Raw genomic sequence first — 25,587 nt, 5'->3', positions numbered from 1 at the left:
GAAAGACTAAATATATTTTCTTGTTCTAAGCTACTTATTAGAAAGTCTAAATACATATTCTTCTTCTAAGCTTTTTATTAGAATGACTAAATATATTTTTCTTGTTCTAAGCTTCTTTTTAGAAAGACAAGGAAGTTCGAGAAAATCTTTTTGCCCCGTTCTTATAACATATCAACATATAACAAATTGCAACGGCATGATCATGTCTAATGTATTAATCGGCTCCAAAGGTTATGGTCAAAGGTTAGCTTGTGGGATATTTTTTTTATTTCCGGAATAGTGGACCCACCGTGCACTTGACAATCCTATAACACAAATTCCTGGATCCACTCCTGCTATACCAAGTTTTAAATTGCGGCCATGGCCGTCTTCGCTTTGCCGTATAGTATTTTGGAGCAAAATCAAGTACACCGACCTCAAATTATGTGCACCGATTTTTTAAAAATGCATGCACAATGTATTGGTAAAATGCATTAGGTATTGAAACCTTGCCCGGTGCAGGTATACCATTCTTAAGGTCAATACAGACATGATTATTTAAGTGGAATACGTGAATTTTGGAAGGAATTAGATAAATACCTTTTAGGTATAAAAATCTTATAATATAAACATAATATATTTTTTTTATTTAATATATATATTTTTTTATAATTGATAAAACTTATATTACTCGATATTCATGGTTTTCACTTTCACATATTTTGCTGCTCCTTGACACACTTTCTTTGGGCTAAGACTTATAAAAAATCTTATTAAACATATTAAATGATGGACTCAAACTTTTTCCAGTAGGTAAGAATAATAAATCTTGCATCTTTTTCATTAAACTTTTGCCATTCTACTGAATTGTATTAACATGATGACGAAGGCTATATAATTAGAGTTTATTGAATGGATTCCAATAATCATGCATGGCCATCCATGGACTACGATTACCATATCAACAATCGTAAAAAGACCAGTCCGCGTACATTTTTTTTGAATACATGATGATGAAGATGATGATGAAGTCTTCCAGATATCACAGTTTTGCATATATTAATGTAGGAATTTTATTTCTATTTTTAATTGTTTCAGAATTTCAAAACTTGATTGAACTATGGCATATTTGCTGCCCAAATTACTGCCATTCTGTAGAAGTGGAATTTTGGGGAAAACATTCACTGAACGCCATCAGCAAAAGGTGCATCAATATGCTACAAGGCTATGCAATTCCTTGCAGTACCATACTGTAACAAGACGTGACACGAACGTTGATTCCACTACTGAAAGGCAGTCAGGGTTGCTTCAAAGTTTGAAGACATCGGTTGTACATACACAGGCGGCAAGTTTGTACCATGAATCTAGGTATGTTGTGTCGTCTGTTCCATATGTTGTGCTTGGAAAATGGTGGAAGGGGGATATCCACTATTTGTTGATTGAACCGCCCGACTGTATACTGCTGAATATACGTAGTTCGCTGTGATTGGCTGTTTGGAGCTCCGCTTGGCTTTTACTGAATGTTACGATATTATGACACATATTTTCCTTAGAATATGATTAAAATTATCGCCTGCGTACTATAGAGCATATTTGAGTTTGACAATCTTTCCCCCCTTCCTATGCGTCATAAACATGTATTTTAAGAGTTTTTCCCCATTTTTTCTCACCATCCCCCCACTTCATATTATAAATCCTAGCGTATTATCTACAGTAAAAATCGGTTAACATCAAATCCGCTGTAAGATATGCTTTTACTTAAATAATGTTTTTGTATAAATGTGCCGAGGTAGAATTGTTTTTAAGATCATAAACATTTGTTTTGTTGCTTTGTGAATCATTAATACAATGGAAACTACAGGGACAAGTCCAGTAGTCGAAAATTAAAAATAAACCATGTTGAGGGGCAACACGCAAGGGCCCAAACGACAATGAACTAGAGACACAAATATATTAATATCACATACAGCATACACTGTTTTGTGAATCACGTCATGATTTAAAAAAAAACCCATTAACTCTGGAAACTAATTCTCAGGATGATATATTTCTTGAAATATTGTTTATGGGTAAAACATTAAACATTTTGTATCTGCTGCACCAAGACCTATATAATATTAAAATAATGTTTAAATAAATAAGTTATATATCTTTAATTTTTCCTTTAAACTAGTTCTTACATGTAAGGTTTAAAGCAAAATTTAACACACAATCATTATATTTATATTTTGATTTATCTTCAAGCGTTAATTTATAAACAAAATATAAAATGCACAGCGACACCCTCAAAATCAATAATACACATGTATACCAAAAAGATATTATAAAGCAATTGATTTACAATTCTCGACTGTCTTGAGAATTTTGTTTGCATTGCGCGTCAATAATTGCGAAATGCAGGATCGAGTAAACAAAGCCTGCACTTCCAAAGCCTTATTGAGTGATCAATGGTTTATCAGTCGAATTGTCTATTGAATTATACATTGCATATATTGAGTTGATTGTTTGAATGAAATAATACCTTAGACTGCAATGGCTGATAACATTTATTGAGTAATACATGTATAAAGTAACCGATTTTTAAAACTAATTAAGGTAGCCGAGGCATACATAATCCCGCTATTTTATTACGCATTTGGAAGTAGTGTTATTATCTTTTACATGCTGTTTTGTTGATCAAACTTAAATATGCAATTTTAAATACATATATATATATATATATATATATATATATATATATATATATATATATATATATATATATATATATATATATATATATATATACGTGTGCGCGTGTGTGTGTGTGTGTGTGTGTGTGTGTGTGTGTGTGCGTGTGAACGTGTGTGTGCGTGTGTGTGCGCGCGTGTGTATGTGTGTTGTTGTTGTTGTTGTACGTATTTGCAAGATCTTTTGTAAAATTGTTATTAAATAATCTTTGTTGCTAAAGTTTGTTGTAGGTTTCTGTTTTCTGTTGCGTTTGGTGGTTGAAACAAAATGTATTACTTGCTTATTACCAATTATAAAAGATATGACTGAAAATGGGGCAAAGATAAAGTCATTAGGGTTAATATTTTAGTTCCTTTGTCAACTGAAGCCGGAGTTGAAACGACTTGTTTCGCAATCTTTCAAGGTCAAAACATTCTTGTTACATTTTTTTCGTTTACGATATTTACTTAATTTGTTTTCTCCTGCCCATCAAGCCCAATTAAATATACCAAAATAATAAGAGGTAAAATTTTAAGGGGTCAGTACCCCGCAGGCACCAAAACATCACGTTATTGTGTATTGTATACCTTAATGTAACTAAATTTTAACCAAGGTTAGTGTGACATTTTTAAACTATTGCGTGCTTTATCTATAAAAAACTGTACATAACTGAAATATTGGAAGCTTGGAAAAAAATACTTGGGTATAAAGTCCGTTTATTGTCTCTCGTTTTATAAGGAATAAACAGAAAAATGATTGTTTCCGATTTCACCGCCAAAAATTTATAGTTTAGTTAAGCCTGGAAATATTTTTATTTTATTTAGTAAAATTGTGTCTTATATTATTCCACACTGAAAATGGTCGCCATTTTGTCTGGGTACATTCACATGCCACTCCCGTGCAGGAAATCGTAGCTATTAATTAGAAAAACACATTCATAAAGGCTTATATTTTTCATCTGCAAGTAAGCCATTATTAAATCATAAACGCAAAATTAGTTAAATAAACAATACTTTTGTTGCCATAAGTGATGATGACGTCACAACAAAAAATGGCATCATTCAAACATTGTTTGAACTCTAAATGTGCATAAATATATTTCATCATAAAGTAAACTATTATGTTATTTAAATAGCTACATTCTGGGTATTGAACGGTATAAATAATTAAAATAGCATCAACGATAGAAAAAGAATATCATATTCGTGTTCATTCAATAGAAAATATATTAATATTAAAGTGTGTGTATACCACGTGATAAATTGCGTCATAGATGCTACGTCGGAAGGCAACATTTCGAATTAAGACTTTAAACAAAGATAATTTCACTATTTCTTCACCATTTTAAATGAAACATAGGGCAGTCTACACCGCTTACTGAGCCCCGCATTCGGTCTTTTACCAGAGTTTGATTGAGAGTTTAGTTTCTTAAAACACTTCGACAAACCTTTCACAAAACGGCTGACAGAGCACAGTCAAAACATTATTTTGGAAACAGGTTTGTCGAAGTGTTTGATGAAACTAATCACCTGATCAAACTCGGGTAATAAAACGGAGGCGTGTCTTTTTAAGCGGCATAGTCTGCCCTTTGTTATTTAAAATAGTGTAGTAAAAGAAAAGTTATCTTAAATCTTCATTTCAAGCTAAATGTTGCCCACCGTACCATATATGACGTAATTGATCACGTGGTATACACACACTGTATTAGCCCTTACCATAACCTTGATAAAACTCGTTTCAATCGCGTGTAATGCACCAGTCAATTGTAACCAAGGCCCCCTAGGTCCGGGGAATAGCGGGGACTTTGACTTTCAGTCCAGCCAACCCCTAGTAAAATGATCGCCTTGCGGGGACGAACTGATGGTCAAATTTCCGCCAAATGCCCCAGTACCCCAGGGAGCATAGGTAAGGCCCATTCCCCACTATATTTTGCCCGAAGACAACACGACCGCATTCACCCGGCACTGCGGGGCCACCTGAAAGGTAAAAACAAGGCCCATTTCCCCGGCTATCCCCGGTATACCCCCGAACCACCTCGTGGTTACAATTGACTGGTGCATAATATCCTCCTTTATTTGTTCCAGAGGCAAGCTGGAGGACAGGCTGTTCGATTGTTTGTGCGAAGACAGTCAAGTGTTGTCCATCTCCAAATTTAAGAAGGTGATAATGAACAGACATCGTGAAAGATGTTAACAGACATCGCGAAAGATGTCAGCAGACCCGCGAAAGGTGTCAAAAGATCGGAAAAAATGTCCAGATTTTACAAGACGGAAAACGCGTAATCATGTGCCGATTAAACGGGGGACTGCAGCCGACACCGCCCCCGAAAATGGTCCTAATGGACTATTTAAAGTCAATAGTGGATTAAAAATATATTTTTTATTAAACCAGATTGCATTATTTAAAACTCAAAATAGCCAGAGATTGCACCCACCCGAGTCGCGCTCCCTTTAACGCTAAATCCTGCAACCGCCCTTGGTTGTCCATAAATATTATTTTATTTTTTTTGTCTACAGTTAATTTGTTTTTTGTCTACAGTTAATTTGTTTTTTTGTCTACAGTTAATTTTTTTTTTTTTGTCTTTTTGTCTACAGTTATTTTGTTTTTTTGTCTACAGTTAATTTGGCCAATATTACTTTAATTCTTGGCTTGTGGGTCAATATATTTATCATGAACATCTGGGAATGGGAATGGGTCTTTCTGATTCAGAAAAGTTGTGCCATTATGACTAAAATTCCAATTTTGCTTAGAAAGGAACTACAATGATTTAAAAAAATTAATAGAAAAAGTAAAAGAATGTAATAAAAGTTTGTTTCTTTCAGAATACACCAATTTTTCTATGACAAGTGATTTTGGGATCCGTTTCGTTATTTAAAAAAAATACAAGGGGAAAAAGTATATGTTTCGGCCTCAGATTGGTCAGCAAAACACCGAGGTCGGACAGATTTTGCAATCTCTGTACTATCTTGGTGTATGTAACACATTGTGTAAACTTTTAAGATTTGCCCTGCACACAGTATCCCTAAACATTACGTCATGTATGTCATATTATAAAAATGCAAGTCTTAAAAAAGATAAGCGTGGCATTAATTGGGAGGCCTATAGGCAATTGCATATACTGGAAAGGACTTTTATATCCTAAATGGTAATATGAAAAACATTACTAGATTCCCAATTCCAGATTTTACAAGTTATGATATCAGTTTATACTGGGGTTACATGATGTATGCTGGTCAGTGATGGATGCCACTTTATTGGCAACACAGGAGTCACAGGTTCAATCACCAGTCTCACCCTTAATGTAAAAGCCATTTACCGGAAGGGACGCCAAAAAGGGTACCATATGACAGAGTTATCTCACCCTTAATGTAAAAACCATTTACCATTTACCGGAAGGGACGCCAAAAAGGGTCCCATGTGTGTGGCAGAGTTATACACTGCCTCACGCTTAAGAACGCGAGAGCTCTAATTAGGGTTACATCCTGTATGACCACTATGCCCCACAACCGAACACGATTTTACACAAGGGCTGACACCGGGCATGAATCGGTCAATGGCTTAATAAAAAACGCACATCACCCTCTCCGTATGCCTGGTATGTGGAATTGTAGAGGCCATCACAGTCATTGAAATACACTTTTGGATGAACAAGCCCATATTTCTACACTTGTAATTTGCACCTTTTTTAACAAGCCATGCTATGTTAAATTATTTTTTGAGCAAGCGTGTAAAGCAGTTTACCAGTGAATACTTGTTGGATTGTTCTTATTTCGACCACTGAGGCAATAAGCATGGGGCATACAGTCCCCAGACAAAAATATCACCAATAATAATACCCCCCAGACAAACATAGCACCAATAATAATATTCCCGAGACAAATATAGCACCAATAATAATACTCCCCAGACAAACATAGCTCCAATAATAATACTCCCCAGACAAATAAAGCACCAATAATAATACTCCCCATACAAATAAAGCACCAATAATAATACTCCCCAGACAAATATAGCACCAATAATAATACTCCTCAGACAAATATAGCACCAATAATAATACTCCCAAGACAAATATAGCACAAATTATAAGTTTAATTAAGCTTAGTAAGTTTTATTGGAGTCAGCAAGACATGCAACATACGAATATAAGCTATGTAGAGATATCAACTGACTATATAAAGGCTAGCTGCAGGTGAACATTAACTTGCAAGAATGACGAAATTCAGCATTACTCCTGTGCTCGGGAGTAAGGACTTCAACTTTCAGACTGTTGTTAAGTTTTTAAGTATTGTTTTGCTGGCCATTTGCATTAAGAGAGTAGGAATCACATTAAACTTGATATAAGTGGCTTTGGAAACTTTGGAAACAATTTACACAAGTCTTATTCCTGCTTAGATCTTGAATACCTATGCAAACTATTTTTGTGATTTTCAGGATTTAGTGTGTGATAAACTATTGATGTTGTTTACTTTCAGGCCATTATATCTACAGGTCTGAGAGAGACTGACCCACGCCTTGCTGACTGTATGCTGAACTTCACAAAGATAACAAACGCTGAAAATGGAGTTGCTTACAGCGACCATGGTCCAGCCGTAGACAGGGAAACATTCAAAAAGTGAGGATTTCGTAAGGCCATAGAAAATATTCTAATCTATCCACGGTCCTTTCATACATCTGAATGATAAATCCAAGTCTTTGCTCTTGTCTTTGGAGTAAATGTTGCATTACAAAAACTCTTTGAAGCTTTTGTTAGCAGAGAACTTGATATTAACAGTCGTCAAAATAGTTTTCAATTCAGGAGCCATTAGCACTCCAACAAAAACAATTCTTTTTAAAGATAATTTTACATTTCGAAAAGCAGTATTGTCCATTGCGCTGTTGTTCTTCTAAATAGATTTGCCATTGGACACAAAGTTTGTTTATTCACAAACTTTAAAAATGATGAGTTTTGGTCTTGGAAGCAAATGGTATACAAGTAGTAATTTCTTCTTTGGTTTGGTCAAAGTTAGCCAAAATGGAATGATTTAAATATAGACACTAGCTTAAATATTATTATGGACAACTAATCTAAGTTTAATAAAATCGGCTGCAACCTTACAATTTTGTGTAGATGGTCAAAATGGAACCCCTTTGTATGTAATCCTATGCTTATTTATTTGTATAATTCAGATGTATTGCACCAAACATAGTGCTGATCACGAATGCGTTCCGTAACCAGTTTGTGGTTCCCGATTTCGATCACTTCTGCAAGAATATCGATCAGATGTTCTTGCATTGTCGTGACCAGACAGGTGGAAAGGTAACCCAAGATACATTTTAAGAGCCATTTTAAGTAGCATTCGGACTTCCTAGGCCATTTTTATCGAAAACAACCTTGGATGTATGCCGGTACATAAGTAGAAGTAGTTCGTAAGTTTTGGAATTATATCATTAATGAAATGTAGTGTTTTAGCTTGAATTTATTGATCTAAGTTTAAATTGATTGCCAGTGAAGTGTATTATTGCACACATAATTAAGATTCACAAGAGTTAAGTCATTAAGTTTAACTGCTAAAATAAATTACTACGCGATCTACTTGCAGCGGACTTAAACGTACCGATTTCTCGGTATGTAAACCGTCCATATACATCCGAGGTTGTTTTCGATAAAAATGGCCGAGGAATTCCGAATGCCAAAGAGGTTGTGTTTCTCCAATACCGCCGTGAGTGTTCGCCTCAGCTGCGGAAGGAAACGGGTTCAAACCTCGGCCGGGTCATGCCGAAAGAAATTAAAATATGAGTCTCTAAATATGACACAAGTATACATAGCTGCCTTGCCTGGAAGAAAGTAGTTTCCCGTGTATCGGTGCTGAGCACGTTGAAAAGCCCACAGTTATTTTCGCTGCCATATAGAATATTGTATATCGCACTCTTTTTTTTCAAATGATCTCATATCTGGAGTTCTTAGAACTACAGTCATTTCAATCTTATTTCGCTTACTAGTATTACATATCTGACATAAACATATTTAGTAGTATATTGTAGTAGTGTCAGGACCGGGTCAAGCCATAATGCAGCCACGCGGACAGGCATTCATAAACAAACAAACAGTGTTTCTCAAATTCCAGTCTTTCTGGAATAAACATGAAAAAAGCACTATGACTTACAAATTGAATTGATTTAAATTATCTGTTTGAGTAGCATTTTCATTTTTACATACACCAGGCTTTCAATAACTAATAGTAACATATTTCTACTCAGTATTGTCCTCTTATTTTCTAAGAAAAGCCCTACTATCCCTACTTCATTTGTGAAAATAATTAGAGAAATGATATTGTGTTTTCAAATGCCGTGAGAATGGCTCAGAGTGCAGAAAATGAAGTGCTCAGTGAAATAAATCGTGTGTGTGGATGTATGAGTGGTGTGTTTAACAGGAAACTTATTCAGAACCCTGTACTACACTTACAGATTGTGAAAAGGTTTAGTTGTCATTTATTTGCTTCAAGTAATTAAGTAAGGAACCCTACTTTTTATCCTTGAAATCCCTACTTTTGTCAAAAAATGCTCCTACTTATGAGTGCATGTCTATCTATCGGTTAGAAGGTCCTTCCGTCCGTCCTCCCGTCAAAGATTTGTTATTCAAAAGTTCAAAACATTTGACCCATCATCTCAAATGTTAAGATCTTCATTTCAGAATATGTGTCCTTTCTGAAAGTAAATATGTATGCCTGTGTCAAAGTAAAAATAAGAAGCAACTACAGAGACACGTTCCTTAGCAAAAGTCGCCTGAAGTCAAGCTTAATTTCACAATACATACATAATTTAATTGCCACTTAAGGGATATATTGCTTTTGTTTCACTCTAGTTTCCCTAGAAGGAGAAACGTAAAAAGTGTCCATATTTTGCACATTGGCCATCTTCTAAAATTTTACCAAAGCCAGGTGTGTCGGAGGATATACATATCATACAGTAACGGTCTTTGTTTTCCAGGTTGCAACGTACATTCCACAGCTGGCGAGGTACAGTCCAGACAAGTGGGGAGTGTCCTTGTGTACCGTCGATGGTCAGAGGTTTGTGTTGTTGTTTTATTATCTTGTCCGTTTTAGCTTGTATGCTTTTGTATATTGTTATGGCATTGGTGTCGTTATCGTCAGCAGTATTACCTCGGCAATAACTAAAAAGCATTCAAGATATTTACAATTATATAATACCTATGATACCAGTGACAATACACACATGTATGCAAACCCATAACTCCGTCTTTATTAATAGATGATTGACTAAAAACAACAACGGTTGAGCGTAAGCATCCCCATGTAGTGCCTTTGTTCGAAGAAAGTATGTTGATGTTTTTGTCATAACCTAGATGTCATCATTTTTATAACAAGGTTTTAATACTACGGCTTGTCTATTCTACAGTTATGCCCACGGTGTCGTACAGTTGCTGTTTCGTCTCAAGTCCTTATTCAAGCCTTAAACTTTATGCCATGGTTCTAGAATAACTCTCCCTGGGTGTCATGTACCAGAGCGCTATGCTAAAGTTGGTCTGTTTTGTAGGTATAACAAGGGAGGTGTTCTGGAACCTTTCTGTCCCAACCATAATGTATAAGTCGTGTTGCGGTTTAACGATTCTGTAGATTTTCCTATGGTGATGTTCCGCTGCGTTTCTGTATCTGTGTACGTAATTTTGCGGTTTGTCCATTCTGTATATTATCCAACAGCGACGCTCAGGTGACTTTCCGTCCCCCTCATGATGAATACGTAATTACAGTTTGTCCATTCTTTAGGTACTTTCGAGGGATTATTCAGGTACCCTTTCGTCTCCAGTCATGATATGTGCATAATGTTGCCATTTGGCCATTCTGTAGGTAATCCCGGTGATGATACTCATGTGCCTTTCCGACTCTATTCATACTGTGTACGTTATACTGCGGTTTACTGAACGTTCCAAGGCGGTACCTAACAATCCTTGATAAACATACCTAGTTGTTTATATAATATACATGCGCTGTGTTGTTTGTGGAGTTTTGGGCTGTTGTTCCATGTTTCTTGTTTGTGATTTTTTGCTTTTGTGTTTTATGTCTTTGGCCCGTGCCATTAAACGGGGTTTATGTTTAAACTTTTGGCTACTAGGCTTGTTTCTGTAGGTTATTTACATAAATATTGTTCATACTGTAGATTGTCTCACAGTGATGTTCAGGTGACTAAAATTGTGTCTTCAGTCGTTATGTATACGTACTGGGGCGGTTTTTTTCTTTTTTGTAGACACTCCCACAGCAATGTCCAGGTGCCTTTCCGACTCTAGTCATAATGTGTACGTTACTTTGCGGTTTGTTTCATACTGTAAATTCCCGCACAGTGATGTTCAGGTGATTTGTGTCTTCAGACATAATCGGAATGTTCTGGTTTGCTTTGTGCATTCCGTAAATGCTTACGCAGCGATGTTCGGTTGCATTACTGTCTTCAGTCATAATGCGTACGAACCGTTGCGGTTTGTCCCTTCTGTAGGTTCTCCCACAGCGATGTTCAGATGCCTTTTCGACTCAAGTCATAATGTGTACGTAATTGTGTGGTTAGTCCATTCTGTTGGTACTTCCACAGCGATATTCGAGTAATTCTGTATCCAGTCATAATATGTCGTTATCTTGACGTTTGTTCATCCTGTTGGTACTTCCACTGCGATGTGCAGGCGCCTTTCCGTCTCCAGTCATAATATGTACGTAACGTTGCGAATTGTCAGTTCTGTAGATTCTTTTCACACCGTTCAGATGCCTTTCTGTGTCCAGCCATAATTAGTCCGTAATGTTGCGGTTTGTCCATCCTGTAGATTTATCCACAGCGATGCTTCGATGCCTTTCTGTCTACAATCATAAATAGTACGTAACGTTGCAGTTTGTCAAAATCTGTAGGTACTCCAATGGCGATTTTCAAGTGCCTTTCAGTCTGCAGTCAGTGTCCAAACCCCTTACGTACGCAATGGCTCTTGATGAACTCTCGCCAAGCGTTGTGCACAAGTACGTCGGCCAGGAGCCTAGTGGTGTGTCGTTTAACAGTATTTCACTCGACTACAATGGTAGGTTGTTCTTGACTTGAAAGTATGAGGCAGATCCCAACAGCTGCCCCTAGCTTACTTTAAATAGTTGCTGCCTGTGGCCTCAGTAGGGTAAAATTAGTCTAGGCTCTTAAAGTACAACATCTTATGGGCTGCTTATCACGCCAAGGGACACACTACAATTATTTATCATGATTAGTCGACAATATTTCAAAATATTATAAGAGCTAAAAATTCACTAGGGTAATATAATTGACAAGCTGATTTTACCCAAACTGAGGCCACAGGCAACTATTTAAAGTAAGCCAAGGGCAGCTCTTGGGATCTACATCATACTTTCAAGTCTCTGTGGTCGTTACACCCTTGCTAGCTCGTCTGTTCATCAGAGGTATTGTTATAGCCTTGGTGCTGTCAGCAATGCCAGCATCAGCTTGAACTCACTTTAACCTTGGCCATAACCGTTCAAAGTATTCAAATGAAGTTTGGTGCACATGTTGACAAAGCCAATATGCATATTCAATAACAGTGAGGCACATATGTATGCCTTAAATAGACGTCTGGTACTTGTTTAACTGGCAAAAACAGAAGGCTATTGGAAATCCGCGAAGCTTTTGTTTAACTATCATGCATATCAATCAATACTACGGTGGGCTTTGTGACGGTGTGCAACCCATGTTGATATTTTGTTACCCATTTTCAGACAAGCCCCACAATCCGATGATAAACGCGGGTGCCATCTGCGTTAGCTCACTTCTAAAACAGGATCTCGATCCGGCTGATAGGTTTGCTTATGTTAGTATGAATTAACAGTGAATTTTGAAGAGAACTGAACCGATTCTTTCCGCAAGCAAAAAAATCCCCCAATCCCCAAAATCAGCATTTTTTTCCAGCAGAGTTCACGAAATGTCCATGGAGTAATAAAAAAGATACATTTCTTGAATAAATGGAAACAATATCTTCAAGGACATTTCTTATACAGTAAAATAGGTAAAAAGTTTTATAGTAAGTTGATTTTGCGTGATAGAGCATTCCAAATCTTGTAATTTTCGCATAAGAGTCTAAAGCTAACATTTTAAGACTATTGAAACTCTCTGTTGAAGGAATATTTGTATGGCCTTAAAACAGCACATGTTCACATCAGTTAGCGCATTGCTCTTTCAACCAATCATGATGAATGTATGTAAGGATAATCTAAAATTTTCAAAATCGATTATCAAATCTAAATGGGCAACCATAATCAATGATCAAATCGGAAATATGTCCTATATGTTCTAAAATTTGCTTAATGTAATTAATAAAAAAGAATATTTACCCCTCAACTTCCATTCCTTAAATGAACTGCCTTTCGGCAATTGCGTTCATCAATCGATGAACGCAACATCTTCGGATATGTTCGGATCGTAATTCATTGCATAACAATATACATGAAAGCTATTGATCTTGTTATTGGTTGTATTGTGTATGCAGGTCCCGTAAAATATAGATCAACATTTTTAAAAGTGTTAGTTTATTATATTTTAAATATATCAGTACCAGAAGTGTTTCAATTTTACGTTTTAAAGTGATTTCAAGTGGTTGATCTTTTGTTATTGTGACGTCATTTGAAAAAAAAATGTTTCCGGTTATAGTCGGGTCGTTCTATTTACAGAATGGGTAAGAACGGATTACTGAAAGGTTTTCTTAGATAACATGAAGTATTTTTTAAACAATTCTTGAAATAATGAACTATTGGTGTAAATATAAGGAATAAATTGCGGGGTTGATGTCATTATCGGGGATATGAACGCAATTGGGTTGGTCAAAGTACGCGTGGAGTCCTTCGGACTCCACACACATTGACCAACCCAATTGCGTTCATACCCCGATAATGACATCAACCACCCCGCAATTCATTCCTTAAATAAATAAATAAAACGATGTTTGTATACATTATAGCATCGATTTGGATAGATGATGTCACATATTATCAAATGATATTATTACATATTCTGTTTTGGATTTCAGGTAACACATTTATTTTAAGATTAAAGAAGTTCATTTAAAATCGAATTTAGCCTATGTTTGATTCCCAACAAAGAGTATATTATTATATATGATCATCACGTAATCACTAATGTATATGTGTTTCAGGCGACTTCGGTATTAAACAGACTTACCGGTGGGGAACATCTCGCTTTCAACAATTCAGTGTAAGTACAAAGTAACACTGGTGGCGATATTGATGGAAATATGTCACAAAGACATTTTGTTTGTTATAATAAATCTTACACAAAACCATAGCATTCTACTTTTATAGGCACTAAGCTTTCTTTAAAACTGTGACACACCTAGACAAATCGTCCTCGGAATCCAAGCGTATTCATACTCTATGTGATATATTATAGGTTATGAATACAGTGTGGTGCCGAGGATGAGACAAACAAAATAACATGTGTACTGGGATTCAATAGATTGTTTCGTTTACGATGGCCGTGTGCCGATCTAATCCAATCCTCGGATAAATCGGTTTAATGTCATAACGAGATAGAAACTATTGTATCTTTACTGTTACCTTTTCATATTCGAGAGTTTGATCAGTTATGCAAAGGACTATAAGTCTAGTGTCCGAAACAACTGCATGTCCGAAGCCAGTGTTTTCAATCATATCATCTGAATATTGACACAAGTTTACAAAATTATCAGCAAAAACAGACAAGTGTTTTTTTCAGGTTTTTATCTGAGCGTGCGACTGCAGACAGAAACTTTGCCTTGGCGTACTACATGAGTGAGAAAAGGGTATACATGTATTGCAGTATAACATTGATACCTTTTTTTCCTTTCATCTAACTTCACAGAAAAGTACAGTAACATGAAAACGTCAAGGGCACAATAGAGGTTTGGTGACACTGTGACAAGGTCGAACTGAGGACAACGATACGTTTATGTGACAGATCTCATTTTTCAAAAAATAACATTATGAAAAAAGTCAGAGCTTTGTTAACAACTTTGAAACGTTGCTAAAACTTTTGCCCTAAGGTTCTACTTCAATTTGTGTGGTTTTTTTTATGGCTGACTCATTTTGTTATTATGAAAAAAAATGGAACATTTGTTTACCTTGTCTTATAATTAGTTATGGGAACATTGTAATACTATGAGAGTTAAGTGATAGTTTTATATTGAACCCAAATCATACAGTAGATTTCTGTAATTTTATACAGTAAATAGTCATCGAATAAAAAATAATACTTCACTTAATGAAATGAATTTAACGTATGTTGGGTCACTCTTATTGACACGATGTTGCTTGAGAATTAAGCTGTTTTGTGTGGGGCAAACCACATTCCTAACTTAACGGCCCTTTTCCATCGAAAACAACATCGGATGTATGCCGGTACATCAGTAGAAGTAAATCGTAAACATCAATAAAACCTTTAATTAATAGTAGTGTGTATTTTGTATGAGTAGGTTTAAATTGATTACCACCAGTGAAGTGTATTTTTGCATTAATAATTATGATTGCCAAGAGTAAAGTCATTCAGTTTAACTGCTAAATAAAATTACTACGCGATCTACTTGCAGCGTAGTTAAATATTTAGATTTATAACATTGTAAACCGTCCATATAGATCCGAGGTTGTTTTCGAATGGGGGCAACCCGTGTATCCGGAGAAAATTCACTCTCTGGCTTGGTGACCACTTATCAAGCCATTATGAAGTGACCAATGACATGTATTTATAATGTATTTTCAGTGTTTTCCGAAAGGATCTAATTTAATGGAGATTCTAGATTTCTATTTCCAAGTAAGTATTACATGAAATTGATTGATACAAAAGTACAATTCAAAACATTGGTTGTGCTTTACAGTGATGAAAGTGAAAGAAATCTTACTTACTAATCATTCATATTAAAAACCTGGTTTAGAGAGTATGATACTTGGAGACCCCATATAATATTGGTACAGAAATTTGAGAGATCAAAATGTTGGTATGATTGGTACGAAACGTTCATGGAACGAAACGTCAATGTTACGCCTACGAATAAAATTTAAAAATGAAAATGTGTGTTATAGAGAATATACAAATCAAATTAATAACTAAAACGAAATAATTGTTCAGGATTTGAAGTGTATGACTTCGTTCAATATTTGATCAGACAATTTAATTAAACTACCTAAACTAATTTGCATGACCAAAACGCTAGTTGTATGCACAAAATTTATTCGGTCAAACTTTTGACACATTCTGCAGGTGTATACATTTCAATTAAACCAATATTTACAACACATCCAAATTCACAATTCTTGGTGTTGTTTTAGAATAGATGAACTATATTTTGAATTTTTCTCCTCATGAACATTAAAATATTCTTTAGCTCGTTGAAGAAATCTACCGAGGTATTGCCATATCCGTGGTGTCTTTGTCGTCGTTGGCGTTGTCGAAGGGCAAACACTTTAAATTTGACCAAACAGCCATTCGAGATATGCATATGGAACTTGGAACACATGTTACGAATGACAATACACACATATTTAGCGAAGTCCATAAATCTGACTTTAAATTTTCAATATTTTGACTTTAAATTTTCAATATTTATTGAGTTATGCCCAGTTGATTCATAAAACAACAACTGACGAGCGTTGGTGTTCACTCTGTGGTACTCTTGTCTTTATTTTATCCATGCCCTTCCACTTCACTGCAGATGTGTTCCCTAGAGGTGACGTGTGAGTCAGGGGCAGTTATAGCGGCCACTCTTGCCAACGGGGGGATATGTCCTATAACTGGTGACAAAGTATTGTCTGCTTCGTCCGTTCGTGACACTCTCTCCCTCATGTTTTCGTGTGGCATGTACGACTATTCCGGGCATTTCACTTTCAAGGTATATTCATAATGTCGACTATGCCGTTTTCATAATTTAAGTATTTGTTCACATGCAAAATTAACTTTTTCCGCTAGAATATATAGGCTTTCATTGCTCAGTTGCTTAAAGATTAATTCAGTAGCATAAATTCAAATAAAAGTTGACAGTATGCATGTTAAACTTAGGCATAGTGGTATGTATATTATACTGATGCAGGTTGGGCTCCCAGCAAAGTCGGGTGTGTCGGGTGTCATATTGATAGTTGTGCCCAATAAGATGGGCTTCTGTACATGGAGCCCGGCCCTGGACAAGTGGGGTAACAGCACGAGAGGCGTCTATTTTGCAGAGGTAAGCATACATTCATACAAGTGAACAGCCACAATTCGTATATGGAATCTCAACAGAAAAGTTATTAAACCTTAACACTTCATGCTAGTGAAACTCCACATTTCATGCTAGTGAACCTCCATACTCCATACTTGTGAAAGTCCACACTTCATACTAGTGAACCTTTTTACTCTATACTTGTGAACCTCCAAACTCCACGCTAGTGAAGTTCCACACCCCCACCTTTCATTTCACTAAAACTCGTTATACTAGACGCAACAGCTCCCTTCAGAGAAAAGCATGCTGACCCTGAAGGGGTCGACTGGTGTTATATACATAGGCCCTGAATCTACACACGGAGAACTAGTTATGCCAATTTACATATAAACCACCGAGTGCATCAACGTACAATATACGCACTTCCGCCTACAACGAAACGTTACACTATGAACGTACATCCGCATACAGCGGAACGTTAAATTACTTTCCCCTCCGAGAAGACTCGTCCCGAGTCTTGACCTGGGAAAATCAACGTACTTTGTACGCACTTCCGCCTACAGCGGAACGAAACACAAGTCAAACCCAACATTTCATTTTAGTGAAACTCGACATTTCATACTAGTCAAACCCCACCTTTAATTCTAGGGAATCTCCACCTTTCATACTAGTCAAACTCCACCTTTAATTCTAGGGAATCTCCACCATTCATACTAATCAAACTCCACCTTTAATTCTAGGGAATCTCCACCTTCCACACTAGTCAAACTCCACCTTTAATTCTAGGGAATCTCCACCTTTCATACTAGTCAACTCCGTCTTTAATTCTAGGGAATCTCCACCTTTCATACTAGTCAAACTCCACCTTTAATTCTAGGGAATCTCCACCTTTCACACTAGTCAAACTCCACCTTTAATTCTAGGGAATCTCCACCATTCATACTAGTCAAACTCCACCTTTAATTTTAGGGAATCACCACCTTTCACACTAGTCAAACTCCACCTTTAATTCTAGGGAATCTCCACCATTCATACTAGTCAAACTCCACCTTTAATTCTAGGGAATCTCCACCTTTCATACTCGTCAAACTCCGTCTTTAATTCTAGGGAATCTCCACCTTTCATACTAGTCAAACTCCACCTTTAATTCTAGGGAATCTCCACCTTTCACACTAGTCAAACTCCACCTTTAATTCTAGGGAATCTCCACCATTCATACTAATCAAACTTCACCTTTAATTCAAGGGAATCTCCACCTTTCACACTAGTCAACTCCCACTTTTTTGAGTGAAACTCCACATTTCATACTATTTAAACCTACCTTTCTTTCTCGTGAAACTCCACACTTTATACAAGTAAAACTCCAGCTTTCATTTTAGTGATACTCCACACTTCATAGTATTTAAACCATATATTTCATTCTAGTGAAAATCCACACTTCATACTAGTAAAACTCCACCTTTCATTTTAGTGAAACTCCACACGTCATAGTACTTACACCTAATATTTCATTCTAGTGAAACTCCACACTTCATACTAGTAAAACTCCACCTTTCATTTTAGTGATACACCACACTTCATAGTATTTATACCTAATATTTCATTTTAGTGATACACCACACTTCATAGTATTTATACCTAATATTTCATTCTAGTGAGACTCCATACTTCATACTAGTAAAACTCCACCTTTCATTTTAGTGATACTGCACACTTCATATTATTTAAACCTAATCTTTCATTTTAGTGATACTCCACACTTCATAGTATTTAAACCTAATCTTTCATTTTAGTGATACTCCACACTTCATAGTATTTAAACCTAATCTTTCATTTTAGTGATACTCCACACTTCATACTTGTCATACATATGAGCTTTAACAATTTACTTTATATAAGTAAACCTTTGTATTATGGAAATAGAACTGTTTATTTGGACAAATGTTAACCTAACCTGTTTGGAATCATGATTTAAACTGCATTTAATTCACACTTTAAAAGTCCATTTATTAGCGGTCTCAACAAAACTAAAATCTTAAGTATCGCCTTAAAGAATATTAATTTAAGGGATCCAATTTACAATAATTATCAATGGCTCAATTAAGTGGCAGCTTATTTGTACATCAATTACCTTGATTTGCAGGACCTGGTGGCTAAGTTTAACTTCCATCACTATGACAACCTGAAGTTCACAGCAAAGAAGATAGATCCGTGTATTCAGAAAATTGAATCTCGTGCGTCTGGAGTTGTTGGGCTGCTGTTTAGTGCTTACACCTGTGATGTGTCAGCGTTGAGAAGGTTTGGAGGAGTCTGGTCTGAATAGTATTTCATTTCACTGTGTTTATGGCAGGATACAAACACAACTACCCGTCCTGGCCCCACCAACCCTGAACAATTGCTAAGGCGGATAAAATCTTCAGTTCCAAATGACAGCAACAATGCCCGTCCTTTCTGAAATTCATGTTGACATTAATTTTACACTTGAAAAAAGAAAATTGATTATCAACATAAGGAACATGGAGTAATCAGTTAAGCTTTTACAAAAAGGAAGTAAAACCATAAATAAACGACAACGAACTATAGACACAAACATATTAACATCACATACACAAATACAACTAGCAAAAATAAATCAAACCCTCATGTAAATTGCTTTACCGTTAGATGATGTCATACAACCGAATTGAATTAGGCCTCGTATCTCATATTTTTTCAGGTTCGCTCTCAGTGACCTAGATATGGATCAGGCGGACTACGACGGGCGCACCGCTCTTCACATTGGGTCTGCTGAGGGCCATGAGCCTGTTGTGAACTTCCTCATCAATAAGTGCAAGTGTAACCCAAATGTTAAGGACAGGTTTGTACATACCAATCTTGTGTACCAAATTGTAACCCCAATCTTGTGTACCAAATTGAAACTGAAACCCCTATGTTCTTGACAGGCATGTATATAATAGATATAAAAGTGTAACCCGTATGTTGTGGTTGCAAGTGTAACCCTTACGTTGTGGTTTCAAGTGTAACCCTTATGTTGTGGTTGCAAGTGTAACCCGTATGTTGTGGTTGCAAGTGTAACCCTTACGTTGTGGTTGCAAGTGTAACGCTTATGTTGCGGTTGCAAGTGTAACCCTTATGTTGTGGTTGCAAGTGTAACCCGTATGTTGTGGTTGCAAGTGTAACCCTTATGTTGTGGTTGCAAGTGTAACCCGTATGTTGTGGTTGCAAGTGTAACCCTTATGTTGTGGTTGCAAGTGTAACCCTTATGTTGTGGTTGCAAGTGTAACCCTTATGTTGTGGTTGCAAGTGTAACCCGTATGTTGTGGTTGCAAGTGTAACCCGTATGTTGTGGTTGCAAGTGTAACCCTTATGTTGTGGTTGCAAGTGTAACCCGTATGTTGCGGTTGCAAGTGTAACCCTTATGTTGTGGTTGCAAGTGTAACCCTTATGTTGTGGTTGCAAGTGTAACCCGTATGTTGTGGTTGCAAGTGTAACCCGTATGTTGTGGTTGCAAGTGTAACCCTTATGTTGTGGTTGCAAGTGTAACCCTTATGTTGTGGTTTACCTCTCCTCCTTAAAAAAAATAAGTATGTCCCTTGACGGATGGAAACACATAAAACCCGTTTTTAATATGGTTGACGCCATAATGAACTGTTTTGAAAGACCCATATTATCCAACGGATTGCCAAAAGGGCAAATTACATAAATGCATAGTTGCCTACTCATTGCCGCATGCTTATTTCTTTAAATTAACACATTAAAGTGAATCAAATGATGGTTTTACCAGCTCAGACCATTGGCTTCCTGCCATATTTATAGGTTTTAAAGCTGAATATATTGTGATTTCAAAAACAGGTTGAACATTCGATATCTACTTGATCTGCTTTTTAACGATTACTTTTTCACGGTATTGTTTGTCCTCGTACACCGGATATGGTCATTTTACCGAATACACAGTGGTTATACGTTCAACCAATTTTATTTTTCTTAAAGGAAATGTAACTTTTTTCTAACGTTGTTTAATGTTTAGTACACAAGTAGAGCTCACTCACCATATATGGTGTTGGGGGACATGAAGCACTATAAATCAGTGTTAGCTTGCATGCAAAATGGTCAATTGACTATAGAATATAGAGGAAACTTATTTTGTGATGAATGACATAAATAGTTCATCATGGCGGATTGAAAACGTGTTGTTTGTGTTTTCAACCGTCAAAGGACATATCTAATGTTTTAGGGAGGAGAGGTAGTGACATTGTACCGGTCCTTTATGAGTCGAATTCAAGTTTCTCCGAATCGTAATTAAGACACGAAACAAAATCCTTCATTGCAGTAAATTGTTAATTTTGTGGAACTGGTCGACTTATCGTAATGATAAAAGAGTTAATCGCCAGCGTCTTCATCACATTTTCGTATACCTTGAGGCCTATTTATGAGGTCTTTTTCGAAACTTGTCGGAGATGGCCGAGTTGGTACGATTGTACTTGAGTCGTTTGATTGCCTCTATCTTTTTTAAATGGATTATACATCAGATGATACAAATGCAAGGACAAAAAATGAAAATTGTCAAAAACTTACATACAATTGACATTCCCGTGTACAACACAATGAATCTTACCATTCAAAATTGACTGGGGTTGTCTACCAGGTAAATGCCAATAAGTTTAAAAATAGCGTCGGTATGTTTATCTGTACTATTGAACATATATCATTTAAACTGGGAAACCATTATGTGCTATTTTTAAACGGGAAACTCAGATGAGACAGCAACACGTTTATTCTTTCAATCATGTAAAATTATGTTTTATCGGCCTCCTGCTAGCTCGTATTAACATTTCTAGGCACGTTTTGAGTAATTACTGTATTTGCCGATTTTGGACCATCTGGGGTCTAGTCCCTTTAATTAAACCGTGAAAGATCTTTTCCAGGTGGGGATGTACTCCCCTGGATGATGCTGTGAGGTTTGGCCACAACAAGGTGATTGATATACTGGAGGAAGCCATGAATCAATACAACGCTAACGAAAAAATCGACAGAAGTTTCGCGGCCATCGATAGCGTGGCTTACCACGATATCGCCCTTAAGACTGTGAATACCGTTGAAGATGCGTCCGAACACGAATTAAATGGCACGGAGGGTGACAAAAATGATATGTAATGTTTTAAGTAACACAAAAAAACATTCAACGTTATAAAGAATGTCTTAAGTTGTACTTGGGACATATGAATGATTTCTTTTATGGAGGGTCGACCTTAAAATTGAGTCTGTTTGAATGGCCTGAACCAGTCTGTTAAGTTCACCAGAAAAAAAGTTATTATCAGAGCATTGAAGTCATTATCGGTGTTGTCAAAAATTAGCCTTATATTTTTCTCGAATTGATAGCTAGTATATGGCCGCAAATTCCCAAGTTACAAACAAAAATGGAAAAAAATATCGCTTACTTTTTGAATCTGTTCACAAATCATATGCTTTTGTTTTCTTTTGATCATTAAAGTCAAATGAGTTAAGCATGATAATGCATTATTAAATAAAAAAAAATAGTCATACTAACTTTTGCATCAACCTTATAGTGCGCGGCTTTCGCAAATATTAGACCCTTGGGAGACAATCTACAACTAGCACTTTACATAACTGTCATTTCCAGGGTAAGATGTAATTCTGTGTGTCCATCGATCCAGTGGCCGTCTTTTCTGTAGATTTGTTTTATATAGTGTAGAGCAGATTGAAGATATTTTGTTAAAATCTTTGTTGTAATAAATCACTTCAGTTAAACCTTGCCTTATCAAGGTCAAGTTGCACACTGTAGTCACACATATTTAGATGCCAACAAAATGGTTGTGAAATGATGCACCTATCAACAGGTGCTGCTAGCATTCGGGGAACGACTCGGCCATTTCAACTGAAGTCTACCTCGGAAAACCTCAGATGTATGCCGGTACATCAGTAGAAGCAGTTTGTCAAATTTTAAATAATGGTAGAAACATGGTGTGGTGTTTTATCGTGTATCTTGTATTATTTAATTTAAACTGATTGCCAGCGAAGTGAGTTATAGCATAAATGATTTCCAGGGGTAAAGTAATAGAGTTTGACTTAATTAAAATTACTACGCGATCCACTTGCAGAGTAGATAAATATAACGATTTATGACATTGTAAACCGTCCATATACATCCGAGGTTATATTCGATGGAAAATGGCCGAGGTGTTCCGAATGGTGCGCCTAGCACACCCAGGGGACCTAAACATACTGACTTGTATTCCAAATACCCTTTTTTCAAAATCCTTGGAGGTGTTGCAGACTTAAAAAGTTCGATGCAAAAAAATTGGCCCCGTTTCCCAGGTGGCAGTCTCATCCGCGCCTGTCAATATTTCTCCTGGCGGGATTTCACAAGTCACCTGTAGGATTCCCCGTCCCCTCGGGCTGGGGGAAAACATTGACAGGTGCACGATTTGGTATCCAAAGTTTTGTTTGTTGATTTGTCCATTGCATACCGGTATGAAATTATTACTAGTATGTATTTACACTGTTGCATTTTGTTGAGAGCTTCACATTACAAGATTAATCACAATGTAATATATATATATATATATAACAAGGCTCATTTGCAACAATACCTTTTTACTTTATTATTAATATCTTATTATGCTGGTGTTCCTGTGTATCTCTGTTGTTAATAATTCTTGATTTACTACAAGGCCAACACAATATAATAGATTCTTTGTTTAGCGTCCGATTGTAATGTCTTAATTTTTAATAAGCACAGGGCCCAATTATTCGATTCTCCTACAACAGAATTTTAAGCTAAGCTCACTATAATTGTTTTCTATGATATACGTAATATTTACTTCATTAAGAGTTTTAGACTTTAAATATTACTGTATGGTTGGTTGTGCTATTCTTTCCTAATATTGTTTTATTATGCATGTTTTTTATGATAAATATTTCTATGTTCAAATGAATCTCATTTACATTTTAACTTTAAACCATACAAAAGATAGTATCATGTTGGTTCTTTTTTTACACAATAAGCTTATTTGATTTTTAAACAAACAGTCAAGGTATTCTAAAAGACATCTTCCACGGCAGCAAAGATAAAAAACTTCTGCTGGGCCTGTAACTTAATGACTTTTTTGAGATATTCGCATGAAACTTTGTACACATGTAGCCATTGATAATTGTACAGTGACTTAGAAAAACAGGCGATTGTTGGTACCCTTCTTTAATTATCTTACCTGTTTTACATTAGTTTATTGTCTTAACCAGGACTTATAATCATTGAATCAAAGAATGTATTCTGTTTGTTTACATTAATAAAACGAAAAAGCATTTTATCTTGTTTTCTTTTTTAAAACAAAAAACACTTCAGTTAAAGGCATAATGCTGACCTGTACAGTATATGCCGAACTATTGTGTATTCCACATGTCATTTGCCCAAAGACGTAACTACTTGGAGTAGGAGACTGATTTGAGTTGAAGTACTAATACAAAGTTGGGATACCCCAACTAATGATCTTCAACGGATACATGTATATCCATTAAGTGATGACCAAGGCCAAGTTACTTGCTACAGATTTGGTCAAAGAATTGTGGGCTCGATTTTACCTGGAGTTTCTTTATAAGATTTCCTGGTGATCACCTAGAACTGTTGTAGAAAACATGACATTGTACATACCCTTTCACCCTGATATAGGCAACATATCACACATTGCCGACGGAATCGACAAAGTTGTCAGCTCTGAAAGTTGGTCAGTATTTATCAACTGTTTTACCAAATTTGGCCATAATGATAATTCGCATGTCTCGTACGAATTCTGTGTCAATCGTAAGTTATCGCCTTGCATTTGTCCGCTCTCAAACTATGGCATTTTATTTTGACAAAACATGATATCACAGTAATGGACTGATAATTTCAATTTCTAGCTTATATGATGCTTCATGACTGAAATCAAAATGCAAGTAAAATTATAAATCATGGCCTGTTATGTCTGGTCTATTATGCCAATGGTCAGTAATGTCCTGACACCATCACGATTTATGTGCAAAAATGTTTGGTCTCTGTGGCCCAAAACGAAATTACTTGCTCTACAACTAGAAGATCTATTGCTTTTAGCTTAACTAGAGCTATCAGATGTGCTGACTACCACGTAAGCCTCGACGCAGGATGTTATTACTTGACTGGCAAATATTCAAATAAGTATATCCTGTTTCAAATTATGCAAGGGAAATAATCTTAAAACAAATCTTAAAAATATAGCCAGTCTTGTATTTAAGGGCACACAACTCAAACATACGCAGCCCTTGACCCAGCAATGTGAATGACTGACGTTTGAAACCCTGGCTGTCGTATTCTAATGGTGATGAATTAAAGTTTAGAGGCTCGCAGTGAACTCAATGATGAAGCTATGGCCCCCAGATGATGCCCAAACATCTTATGGTGGTCACCAACGCAAATTAATTTCCAAATCCCATCCATTACAACACAATTATGGACCAGACAGCCACTATCATTAGTAAGGTTAAAGGCATAGTTTAATCCTTCTATAAGTGATACCTCCCCCGAAAAGAAAATCGTATTTAGTACACAACCTCTGTGTATTGATCTTAATCTAATTGCCTTCTCAGATCTCCAATCTGAGTATCCTGCCGTGCAGTTTTGTAGGTTTTATTATAGAAATGGTCCCTAAATGGCCCTGAGCCAATTAACAAATACA

At 36.2% G+C, this 25,587-nt stretch overlaps 1 protein-coding gene across 1 annotated transcript; it reads left to right on the top strand.

The window, feature by feature from the left end:
• The first annotated feature begins 491 nt into the window (after positions 1-491).
• On the top strand, positions 492-24,194 carry LOC128206505 (glutaminase liver isoform, mitochondrial-like). Its single transcript, XM_052909021.1, has 16 exons — positions 492-586; positions 1,078-1,347; positions 4,773-4,848; positions 7,164-7,303; positions 7,858-7,987; positions 9,658-9,737; positions 11,577-11,740; positions 12,420-12,511; positions 13,850-13,908; positions 14,428-14,494; positions 15,448-15,498; positions 16,397-16,573; positions 16,772-16,903; positions 19,023-19,177; positions 19,596-19,736; positions 21,805-24,194. Exons 2-16 carry the CDS (start codon positions 1,100-1,102, stop codon positions 22,031-22,033), a joined length of 1,941 nt encoding a protein of 646 aa, XP_052764981.1. The 5' UTR covers positions 492-586; positions 1,078-1,099; the 3' UTR covers positions 22,034-24,194.
• Positions 24,195-25,587: the final 1,393 nt, after the last annotated feature.

The sequence above is a fragment of the Mya arenaria genome, chromosome 10, assembly GCF_026914265.1.
Source record: "Mya arenaria isolate MELC-2E11 chromosome 10, ASM2691426v1".
In the NCBI taxonomy this organism is placed as follows: domain Eukaryota; kingdom Metazoa; phylum Mollusca; class Bivalvia; order Myida; family Myidae; genus Mya; species Mya arenaria.
The sequence above is the reverse complement of the archived record's forward strand: the minus strand, read 5'-3'. Positions and strand labels throughout refer to the sequence as shown.